This window comes from Dermacentor silvarum, chromosome 4 (genome assembly GCF_013339745.2).
Source record: "Dermacentor silvarum isolate Dsil-2018 chromosome 4, BIME_Dsil_1.4, whole genome shotgun sequence".
Lineage (NCBI taxonomy): Eukaryota > Metazoa > Arthropoda > Arachnida > Ixodida > Ixodidae > Dermacentor > Dermacentor silvarum.
This window is the reverse complement of record NC_051157.2, coordinates 189,927,922-189,940,413: the sequence shown is the minus strand read 5'-3', so window position 1 is coordinate 189,940,413 and position 12,492 is coordinate 189,927,922. Positions and strand designations below refer to the sequence as shown.

At 47.6% G+C, this 12,492-nt stretch overlaps 1 protein-coding gene across 2 annotated transcripts in view; it reads right to left on the bottom strand.

Annotated features, from left to right (window-relative positions):
- The window catches only part of LOC119450870 (uncharacterized), a 57,128-nt gene extending 47,399 nt beyond the window's left edge, over window positions 1-9,729 (bottom strand). Inside the window, exon 1 of one of the 2 annotated variants that reach the window (XM_049666294.1) lies at window positions 9,184-9,729. In XM_049666294.1, the coding sequence (XP_049522251.1) occupies window positions 9,184-9,579 (396 nt within the window). In that variant the 5' untranslated portion in view covers window positions 9,580-9,729. The remainder of the gene's footprint in view (window positions 1-9,183) is intronic. The other variant, XM_037714354.2, reaches the window with a different exon arrangement.
- Window positions 9,730-12,492: the final 2,763 nt, after the last annotated feature.

Genomic DNA, 12,492 nt, shown 5'->3' with positions numbered 1-12,492 from the left:
CCTCTCCTCGGCGAAGCCTTGATGGTACTCTAAGACTTAGGGTTGGTCCTAGAGAATGTAAGCGAGCATGCATGAAGTGCGATTCATTCCATTGTGACCTTGTGCGTTGGCGAGCAAGCACGCGGAGCTTCCGTGCAGCGTCAGTCCTAGAAAGTGGTGTGGGTTGTTTGTGATCTTCTTTATGAGCTGTGCGGGCAGCTTGATCGGCCCGTTCATTGCCGATAATTCCACAGTGACTTGGAAGCCACTGAAAAGTTATTGCTTGCCCTATCTCAGTCAGATGGTGTATTGCATCGGCAATCTCAAAGACCAGCGGCTCGTGTGGACCGCGGCGTAAAGGTGATAGTAGAGACTGCAGAGCCGCCTTCGAGTCTAAGAAAATTATCCATTTGTGTGTCACTTGATCACTAATGAATTGCAGCGTGGCACAAACCGCTGCAAGCTCTGCTGCCGTCGATGTTGTGAGGTGAGACGTCTTGAATTTAATAGTTGTGCCCATCGTTGGTATCACCACTGCCGAGTTGTACCTAACAGTCCTCATGTAATAACATGCTAATTTCTTAATAAATTGTAGTCTCTCTTGCATTCGTTATTTGTCTGTTTTTGTTGTGTCTTAATTTAATTGCGTCAGCCAGACACAGTATCGGTTTTTTAAATCAGTATTCCGAACTTTCAAGTATTCTTTTTCATGCCTGTTTCACTATATGCGACTCTCGAGTACAGTGGCCATTGAACATGAATATGAGCACTGTGCTTATTGAATGAAGCCAATTGATCGTCATTAGTCCAGCAGCTTTATGGGACAATTGCACGGCCATGTTCAACTATTGGCGCTTTTGTGCCATCATAGACAATAACATTTCTTGTTTTCCTATCGTAGATATAGGCCGCGCACGTCTTCGTTTGAAATTATTTGCATTTGTGTAAAAATGTATTGTGCCTATATTTACGACGTTGGAGGCCTAAAACGTTGTTTTGCCTGTCTATTGTTGGCGCCTAAAATTTAATGCCTAAAGATCCGGCCTCTAGTAATGAAGGTAGGCGCATGCGCGCAGAACGTGCTAGTGTCCGAGCACCATTCGCTATTCCAACGAACTCGGCATAGCCCATGCTGTTCACCAGCATGTCTTACACAAGCGTTTCCGAATTTTATTTTCTTGAGAACGCGGCGCCTCTAGCGGGGAACCGAATCCGTGGCATTGTCCTGAGCAGCAGAGGGGCATGGTCACTGAGCCACTGCGACGAATGTCTAAACATTCACAGAAGCTTCGCACAGTCACGCGGTACAGTCGTATACTGATAGTTTAGGGTACTTATTTCCTATTGAGCCTATAGATGAACATACGGACACGTTAAGGCTTAAAGGCACAGCTGTTAAGCATCTAGCTATTTACAAAACATTCTACCATATCTTCTGAGATGCCTAAACTGACGGCGAACAGCGATGTACTGCGAGTCTCCTGCCAGCACTTATTGGCTGAAAGCGAAGCACGCGTTATAGCTTCTGCTTTATATCCACGTCCACAGGTGTTACAGACTCGAGCGTTGGAACTTTCCCCAACGGAAGCCGCGGTCCTGGCTACAAGGTAGCCAAAGTGTATCGTACTCGAGGTTAAGCATGTGAAACACTAAATAAACTCAAGAATAACAGCAAAACGTACGGCTAGGAAGAAAATGAGGTAATTGATTTTTACGCCATACTTCTTTACGGTGTGCTGCCGTCTGACGCGCAGCGGTACGCACTCAGTCTCAATGTTGCCGCGCCGGGCGGCCGTTGTAAGGCGCCAGCGGCGCGCCGGCGATATGCTGGCTAACAGCGCCGCGAACGGCAGCTGTCAGAGCACTGGCATGTGAAGCAGACGACGGGACGAAGGGGCTCGGTGCTTCCAGCGATTTGGCACTGCGGGGTTTAAGGGCTGACGCACCGGAAAACGCATTTTCGTGTGTCTGCTTTTGAGAAAGGTCGTCACTTGTACAAGGCAGATCACATTCGTGGCATCAGGTAGTATATAAAGTAGAAAACGAGCGCTAATTGCGATGCAAATGCACCACGCGAACGGAGCTCACCGCGGCAAGCTAAGACGTGCAACTCCAGCAGTTATATTCCAGATGTTATTTTGCTGTGCGCGTTAACATTCTCGCGTATTTAATCGTGTAAATAGGCGAAGAACACAAAAATTATGGACAGCAAAAAAAAAAAGGAGACATACGCCTTCCTTATTCTGTTTCTTGAGCTGCTTCGCCGATCGCACATGTGTCAGTAAGTTCCCATTCTGTGTCCGTTGCAGTTCTTTATCTTTGCAATGCTACCCCATTCTTAATTGCTTATAAACTAGCCCAGTCTTCAGTCACGGCCCATTTTATATAGCTTAGCGCGACGGGAGCCATCGGTGGCGGCGAGTGTGAACACGCCACTGCGTTGGCGTTCGCCGTCGATGGGCACAGTCATGTGCCGGACGCAACCAGAGTTGAGAATTGCTAGGAAGTAAAATGTACATTAAAAGGAGGACTGATACACTGATAAGACGATGTCGCAGCTGAGTGTTCGCCTTCGGTGCCCAAGCTCCGGAGCCGTTACACTGCGGAGGCGAAGACAAGCAAGTGGGACACGAAGCTCTTGCGTATGGACGGCTTTTATTAACGTTAGAACAACTATACCATAGCAAATCAGCGTCGGAAATGTACAGTGTCCAGCGATTGAAGCGCTGGCAGCGCGCGATGCCGCCATTTTTTTTCTTTTCGCGCAACAGGTGAGCGCCGTGGGACCAAATGCAGTCATAATGCGTTACGAAGGTTCTCGCTTTCACTCTACACCACAATGCATCAGTTTCGTGTCTCCAGCGCTTACAGTCAGTGCAAAAAACGCTGGCGACCATGCGATTCGAGTATAGCGTTTCAATTGCTGAGCACTGTGCGCGCTGTTGCCTACAGACCGCATATATACGGACTTTCCGCCTGAAAAACGCGATGCCCCGATGAACAACGATTGAATTGAATGGCCTAACCAGCTTCAGTCATGTTTCAGTAACTTTTGGTGCACCCAAAAACGCAACATGTTTGATCAGACTTGGTTTCACGGCAGCGCCTGCTGCGCGCGGCCCGGTCTCCACATGTCATTACATTCGCGGCGCCGCCGCATGAAGGCGCCACCGGTCCAAATTCATGCCGCGCCCGGTGCCTATACGGCCTACAATTTGGATGATGAATATATTAAATTACGTGCAATTTTTTTCTGTTTCTAAAAAAAACGGTGTGGCATAAACTGTGACGCCCTACAAATTTTCCATATAAATTGCCCATAAGTTAATAAAAAAGTAATCAAAAGTTTTGGTAATTAGTCTTTCGAGTAACTTAGCGGCGGCAAAATATTTCCGCCTCACCGTAGAACTCGTATGCGAAGAATGTGTTTTATGGCCATAGGCCTTTTATAAAAAATCTGTATTGTCTAAATAACAACCTGTATATGGCTGATATGGTTGTTAGGGCCACCGTCGCCGAAGAAACCACCTAGCAGCCTTTGTATAGTGAACCGCAGACAATGTGTGACCGCTGTGGTCACGTCACGGGCACGTGGAGAAGCTGCACGGCCTCGTAGCGCTAGCACACAAAGTTTCTGAAGTGCGGCTATGCATTTCGCGAATGACCGGGGGGGGGGGGGGGGGGGGGTATTCTGTAAGACTACACCTATAGTGGACTGTCCTCTCCGGCTGTCGCCATTGGCTGCCCCTTCACAAACGCGAATGAGACTGGCTCGCACCTTCGCGCTTGTGAAGCGGCAGCCAGTGGCGACAGCCGAAGTGGACAGCCCACTACGTAGATTCTTACAGAATACCTCCCCCCCCCCCCCTGATGTCAAGCGCTCCAATGCTCAGGGTCAGATGTAAAAAAAATTAAATTATGGGGTTTTACGTGCCAAAACCACGATCTGATTATGAGGCACGCCGTAGTGGGGAAAACCACGATCTGATTATGAGGCACGCCGAAGCCAGTCTCCGGAAATTTGGACCACCTGGGGTTCTTTAACATGCACCAAAATCTAAGTACACGGGCGTTTTCGCATTTCACCTCCATCGAAATGCGGCCGCCGTGGCCGGGATTCGATCCCGCGACCTCGAGCTCAGCAGCCCAACACCATAGCCACTGAGCAACCACAGCGGGTCAGGGTCAGATGTCAAGGTGATGGTGTAACAATAGTGAGTGTTAGAATAGCCTAAAACGCTTGCGTTAGCGTTAGCATGCGACGTAACGCTAACGCAAAGAAAGGCTGTACTGCGCGGCACGAGGTAGTGTTTTAGAATAGCGGAACGGAGCTAAACTCTAACGCTAACGCAAACATATACGGTGCCATCTAGATGTAAAAACACAAAGTACTGGAAAAGCCAAATCCACATGAAATGTCGAGCTGATCCAATGCCCAATCTGCAAGTGTGTCCCTAAGTTATGCTTATCCAAAGCCACAGTCGCTGCGTTAATTACGCATGTAGGTGTTTGTTTTGAGTGTTGTTTTGTCAGAGTTGCGAAACACACCGATTATTCTTTGCATGCCGCGATCGAGTGTTCTGTGGGACCCATATTACCTGTCCTTTTTAAGTTGGGATGACATAAACGCCCTCATGCTTCGGGAACGAGAGCGACCGCGCAGGTTGTACGTGTCCTCAAGAAGCCGCCTGTTCAACATCACGGCTTCACACCGAGCGAATGAGCGAAATACACTTCGGCGCCATCTCGAGGCGGATAGAGCAAACATGACCAAAGATGAGCAAACCCTCTCGTTAAGCCTACTGCGCCGCTAATCGAGAAAAACAACGCCCATTTGTCACCTATACGCCGCTGTCGAAGCATCACACAAATCTAAAGCAAACACGAGCATTAGTGGGGAACGAGTGAGCCGAACAATGCATGCCGACGACTCGATAGATCCGAAGCGGGCAGCTCTCACTTCGACTGGCGCCGCCATGTTGCCGAACGTAGGGCTCCCCTGGCGTGTGTTAGCGTTCACCGCTAAATCCCGAAAATAGCGTACGTACACGTGCCCACAAAATAACTCGGAACGCCAGACCGGTGGCCTTTCGCCGGCGGAGCGCGTTGGTGAGAAAGTAGAGCCAGCGTCTGCGCATGCGCGGTCTCCCTAGCAAGCTCACCTAGCTCCCTAGTGCATCTAAATAGGTGTTGCCTTGCTCCAAAATAGTAGCGTTGGGTGCCTTTTAGCGTTGTTATATGGGGGGGCTGTACGGATGCGGTCTCAGAAACGCTGTGTGCGCGCGTGTGCACGCGATGGAGCATTAGCGCTCGTGTGTGCGCGCTAATGGGCATCGGCGCTTATTTGAGCGAAAGGCTTAACTGGCTCATTAGTCGCGGAATGTGTCCTTCGTCGACAACACTAGCGGTAGAAAAAATCAGAAAGCGGCATACTACACCTCTATCGTTAAAAAAAGCGTGTAAAAGTGAATTCAGCACCTAGTATAGCTAAAAATAATTAGGAGTAATTCAAGAGTCTCAACGTATAATTAAATTTAATTAGGGTAATTAACAAGATCAATACACGGACAACATACGACACCTGTATTAAAGTGTGCTAAGGTGAATTACTAAGTGACTAAGAATAATTAAGAATAATTAAAAGTAATTAAGGGTTGAGAACAGTAATAGAGACTACCTAACATCGATTCGAGACTCCGTGATAAGAATGGTCACGCCAAATTAGGCCTAATTAAGAGTTCCAAAGAGCAGAACATACTAATAAGGGTCAATTAAAGACTCCGTAACAGCCAGTAAGAAAGCAATTAAAGCGAATTACGACCAATTAGTAGTTATTTAAATAATTAATCACCATAAGCAAACAATCGCATATAAAATTACGTCAATGCATTAAAGCTTTCGCCGTCAAAGTTGTCTTAGCAATCGATATGGGACCTAACTGAAACGTCTTTATTTTTTCATACGCATTTTACTCACATAGCTGAACACCCCGTTGATTAGCAAAGTATAACGACAGTGAACGAAAAATTAAATATTTGCGCCAACCAACGCAGACACGCGATGAAATTTTAGAGTACTCTCGACTAAAAGTGCAGCGAAGCCGCCAGATGCATGTTGTAAATAAACAGCGCACTATGCGATGTTCATTGTGACTGCGAAGCATTGAATATACTTTTATTATAGTGCCGGATGCATAAACACAATAGACCTCTCCTGGGGCGCGTCACACCGCACCGGCGACGTCACTGCGACGTCACCGGCGCATGTGCGCGGTGATCCTGGTTGGCAAAAAACAGCCGCCGCCGGCTTTCTGCGTGGTGCAGTCGCGCTTTAGTTAGTGTAGGTGGGCGCCACGTGGACGCGTGTTTTTATTTCTTTTATTTATTTTTATTTTTACGTGAACCTCCACAATTCTCTTGCCAGCCAGATTAGCATTAATGTGCGTATGATAACATCGGCGTGTGGTAAACTGCATGATGAAAATGTGGCGACGCAGGCCTTTTTTACTTGCGAACATGAACCACTTGGTGGTGGTCTGCGATGGATTGTGCAATGAAGAATATCAGCTTTTCCATGGATGTGTGCCACATTGGTTGTGGTAAAGTGTGCGGCGAGAACGATATCGGCTCATCTTAGCGTAGGGAAACGGACCACATTATGTGTGTGTGTGCGCGCGCCCGTTGTGTACTACGCGATAAGCAATACATCTCGCTTGCGAGACGGTATAGACGCGTGTTGCGTGTAATAAAACCAGTCGTAGTGATCAGGCTCCGATAGACCTTCAGGAACCGTAATTATTGAACAGGTCAGATTGAATGAGACGCGATGGTTAGTGAGCGCATGTATTTCGGGGCCGTTTGGGCTGTGTGCAGAAAAAAAAATATCGAGCGATAGGTATGGCTACGATGTTTTGACCGCTGCCGAAACTGCGTGTATACATTTAACCACGGGGAATGCCCTAAAGGCAAGCCACTGAAATTATCGTGATTTAACGCAGATCTCATGGATCTTAAGTAAAATTGCCCTTTCTTTTTTTTTTCGTTATTGGTGCATTCACCTTCATGGTACGGACTTTATGCCGTGATGACGTACATAAACATGCAAAACTTGGGTCTTGTAAAGTTGAGAGCAGCAAAGTGTGCAGCAGACAGTGAGGTTAGCGTGCAACGGATTATGTACTTACGAAAGATTTTGCTTTGTACGTTCACATGACCGAGACTAATAATTAAAATTAAATTATGGAGTTTAACCTCCCTAAGCTGCACAGCGGCTTATGGGGAACAGTGTAACGAAAGGCTCCGGATTAATTTTGTCCACCTAGGGTATCTTACCATGCTCCTAAAGCAGGCTAATAAGTTTTTCTGCATTTCTCCCTCATCTGCATTTAGGCGCTGCTACTTGGTACGGCTCCACTGAGCCGCCGTGTAGTTGTAGAAGAACTTCATCTTGTATATCGCTTGGTACAGTGTAAATGGGGCGCAAATCAGTGTATTCACGACAATGCAATGCAAATTTGTGTTCGAAGACCAGTAATTTAGCGAAGTAGCACTTTGCCACCGCGAAAATGTGCAGAATCTGTTATAAAATGTTCGTTTTCGAGGAGTAATGCATTTTTGTGGATGTTTGATCCATGGAAGAGGCGCACTTTTACGAAATCGCCACAGGCTGACATACGGGAACCATGCACTAGGCAACAACGCTACGTTGTTGCACTGGTAAAACGGCGACGAATATACTTCCTAAGCACAGTTCGGAAATGCTGTCACTTCAAAAAATCGCAATATGCCGGACTTATGATCGCGGCAGTTGATATACAAGCAGCGCTCTTCTGCAGAGAGAAGAGGTTGCACGAACGTTTTTTGCCAACCAGCGCCCGCTTCGGAGGCGCGGCAGAGGGGAGAGGCCCCGCATTGACGTCACGCTGTTAGCAAACAGGGAGAGGTCTATTCCTGTGCATGAAATTGGCGTGTTGGAATACGCTGTCCTGATGTCATTTTCAAAACATTTATTACTGCGCGCAGTCATCTTTGCTAAAGGAGCCGTCTTGTGTTACAGTAAAAGTTCTGATCTTATACCCAAGTAGTAAATGCGACTCAGATAATTGCGCAAGGACTAAAACGCGATAATCCACTTGAAAAGTGCGCTCCAGTGTAATTATATAGGCGAGCCGTGGCACTCGCCGACATGAAAGATAAGCGAAGAATTCATAGTTTCTTTAGGCGAAATAATTAACTCAGATATGCAAGACATTAGGTATAATTAAAAGTAGAGCATGGTAAACTCAATGGTCCCCGCTGTGTTATAAACGCTCATGGATTCCATATCCGCGCAAACTATCCAGAAAGCATGACTATCAGAACGAATGCGGATTCCGACGCGAATACGCCACAACGATTACGCGTGCGTCTAGAGATTACGCTGCATAGCGCGCGAGCACGCTGTCGCCTACACGCCCCGATCATCCCCCCCCCCCCCCCCCCCCCTAGATGTGTTGTCGAAGCGCTAAGAGGGACACACCGCAAGTTTTTGGATGCAAGGCAACGCCTATCTAGATGCACTAGGGAGCGAGGCTTGCTTGCCAGGGATGCCGCGCACGCGCAGACCAAGGCTGTATGTTTGTTTGCTCCGCCGACGAGCGGCCACTGGTCTGGCGTTCCGAGTTATTTTGTGGGCATCTTGTCGTAAGAGCACCAGCACGGTTTACGTACAGCGCATGTGCAGTGTGGTCCACGCAACGCTAACGCTAACTGTTTGCGTTTACTGCTGTACGCTATAGTAAAACTGTCTAATAACGCACGCAACAATATAAAAGAAAGCAACTGCAGAACATGTCGTTCAGAAGCCAAAGCCAGGCACACTGTTGTATCGAAATCTAAAGCGCTTACTATACCAAACGTGCGCTATCAATCGAAATGAAACGCAAAATGTATGAAAGAAATTGCCTGCTTATGCCTGATTACTTCAAAGTGAGATTTGTGACCGGGACGTAACTGCGGGCTCGCCCCGAAACTAAGCACCTGTGAAATGAATCAACCGGGTGTCATGCTCACCGGCGACCGTAGAAACAATAAAATTGCCTTCTAGTTCATTTTCTCGTATTTGCGTTTCCTTCCCTACATGGTCTAAATATATCACAGCAACTTTGTCGCTACTTTTGGGCCACATTTATAGTTGCACCTCACCCGTTCGTCGTCGACGTCGTACCTTGGAATTGACACAAGCCTTCAGTTGCGCGGCCTTTTCTCGGCCCAAGGCGATCACATCAGCGATGATCTCGTCGGGATGGCGGAAGGCTATCGGGCAACGTTGCTCCAGTTCATCCAGGACACGACATGCAAATGCGTCCGCGTGCTGAAGTTGCCGAGACAGTGCGACCCTGAGCACAGGTGCACACACTAGCAGGGTGATCGCAGTAGTACTTTCTGCAGCTTTCATAAGGGCGCCCACCAAGGACAAACGAGTCTTCGCTTCATTGTAAATTTTAGACACTCGGTCGAGAAGACTAGCCACCAAGGGAACAGCGATGAGCCGGGCGACGAATTGGAACTGGGGCACGTGGAGTGCGGCTGGCGCATTGTTAGGATCTGCAACTGCGTCCATGACAGCGTCAGCTGTAGAATTCCTGAACTGGCCTAAGCCTACGGCTCTCCTGGGCTTGTGCTACTCGGTGCCACTCCTGCCGCAACTCCTCGCCAGAATTCACCAAAAAATCGTGTGATGCATTCGCGCATGCGCGTGCATCGGTAACCGGTTGCACAGCACTGGGCTCTCGACGTGATCAACAGCTCATCAGCAAGACCGTAGAGGCTCGGTCTAGTCGGTACATACTCGATAAGGGAACAGCGCAAAAAAAAAAACCGACAAGAAGATCAGGGCTGGTGTGTGTCTCCCTTTTTGTCGTGTTTTTAGCGCTGTTCCACTATCGAGCTTATCAGCACTCGTGCGATCATTTCGTGACGTTCTGTTGTTCTTTGTGGCAGACTGAAAGGTCCACGTGCCGAATTTTATGAAATGGGCACTGAACACGCAGCGTTTTCAAGGTTCATTCACATTGGTCGCGAAGGCGAAGCGGATGTGCGCCTGGTTCACATAGCCAACAACATCTGCGTCCTACGAGCGATTGCCGCGTGACATTTCGTGGGTACAAATGCGAGTTTATGGAAATTATATAGGTGTGGTAGTGGTGGTGTGTTGTAGCTACAGGTAGGTTTAGCCTGACGATCGAGGCAGACAATTGGTCTGCCTAAATTACAGGTAAAATTGTATAGACGTTACGTTACCAATGAATATTTATAAATGTACAGGCACTCACAACATAATACTCAGTTACTAACATTCCGAAACCAGACCTTCTTGGTTTTCTTTGTCGAACAATAATCGGTGCGGAAATCAAGTAACCTTCAGTTTCCTTTGCGATTCGAGGTGGTATGTGCCACGGATTATCTTATTTCAAGGCGTTTACATGAACGCGACCAAGGTAGGCCCAGCCGGTTTTTCCAAGTGAAGTTTGCCGGTTGCTATAGGCACCCTACGCTAAAGCTTTGCAGAGTGGACAACAGCGCCAGAACACACAGCCTAACGCGCGGTGGAAGCAGAACTGGAAGGACGCTGCATACTTTTGCCGTGATACTTTCGATCGCTTATCACGGCGCAAGAGTGTCCGAGTTGTGAAAACGTCGAAAGTGCGCATGCGCAGGACATAACACTGAAACGAGCGACAAAATGACCGCTATCGTTTGGAATGGTGTATCAATTTCATCATGTCTCCAGCGGCCGGTGTCGGCGACGCTGGGGTGAAAAATGAAAACGTCGTAGCGCCCTCTGAACAGTGCATGGTGCCCATCTCGTCGAGTTGGGCTGTCTTAACCTGACTTTAGATTCGAGCCTTTCGCGTTGGGTCCATGTAAGAAGGCTTTGACAGTCCATTGTCGCCGCAAGTGTCCCGCGAACATTGATAAAAACTTTGGCTCCAATCCACGCTGTGAAGGTGGTTGGACAGTGAAGCTGTAAACGACACACACAGCGACACCCATTGTGACGTCACTTCCCAGGCGGCACGTCAGCTCGGACCAACGTTCGATACGTATTGGCACTTCCTGGCCGAGTGATGGCCTAAGGTTAACAGCGTGGTTCCAATATGGGCTGGGCCATTCTAATTCCTGGCCGAATGATGGCCTAAGATTAACAGTGTGGCGCGAATATAGGCTGTACCATTCTGATAGAGATCCAACGCTGGCCCGCATTACACATTCAGTAAACAATATTAGCTCGTCCATTCAACAAGGCGGGAATTATTGGACCAACTTTCATATGGACTTGCCAACATGGGTTACTAAGTTGGCTATCTTTGGGCTACATTGGTCCGTAATAAGCCAATTTACGCCTTATCAATTTTTAATACTTTCTGGTACGACTTGCTAAGGTTAAATAGCATGTTTGAAAGACTAATGCACTGTTCACAGGCACACTGCGCAGGAACCAGAAATACGTGTGCAAGCTGTGACCCCTTCAACAGAGCTGATACCACGTTGGTTAATTAATTAGTTCGCTTGACGATACTACTTTCGTTGAGATTTAATAACAGCTTCGCTGATATGCTTATCTGTCACGGGGGACGGGCTGATCGATTTGCTGTGACAGACCGCGGGTTGTTCACAGCAGGGCACGGGTATATACTGGCGCCTGCCGCTTAAGTGTGCTCCACACGTGATAATTAAGCAATGGTTTGTGAATGACCTTATGATAAAAATTAATTACGAGGAACGTATGCTTGCATTACGGTCAGAGGATTACGTAGTACAGTAATCGCAAGTGGCTCCATGTATGGGCGGTTGCCGAGTGGTTGAAGCGTGTACATGAGCACTCAAAATTTCTTTCGCGTCGCTTCGGGCAGAAGCAAACAAAACAGTGCGACCTTGCAATGTTCGCTAGAATGCTATGCTTCCAAGTTTTCGCACGACAGCCGATGGAATAGCAAATTTGGTCCTTTTCTTGGCGCCGTCGGCAGAAAAGGCACTCGACTCGATCATTGCTGTCGACGGCATGTCGATGCAATGTCTTTCTTATCAAATCGAACCTTAAAGAGACGTTTAAGCGTGACTGATTCTGTAAACCCAAAAACTGATGAAAAAAGAAATATCTTGACTGTTATACCAATGCAATAAAGACAGAAAAAAAATGTAAGTGGTCGTGTGAGTGGGGTGCGGATACCTTATCACCATTCTCAGCAAGACGCGTGTTCGAATTCCACTCTTTACCTTTTTTTTCCCTTTTCTTTTTTTTAAGTTGCTTATTAATGCGCGGTTACCGTTTGTAATTCCATGCGTTTTCACCCCGATTAATCTGTGGTTATTGGGAGAAATGCCGCTGAAGTGCTAGCATTTCTGGGGGACTTCCGAAGAAAACAATTAAATTGTGGGGTTTTACGTGCCAAAACCACGATCTGATTATGAGGCACGCCGTAGTGGGGGACTCCGGAAATTTGGACAACCTGGGGTTCTTTAACGTGCACTG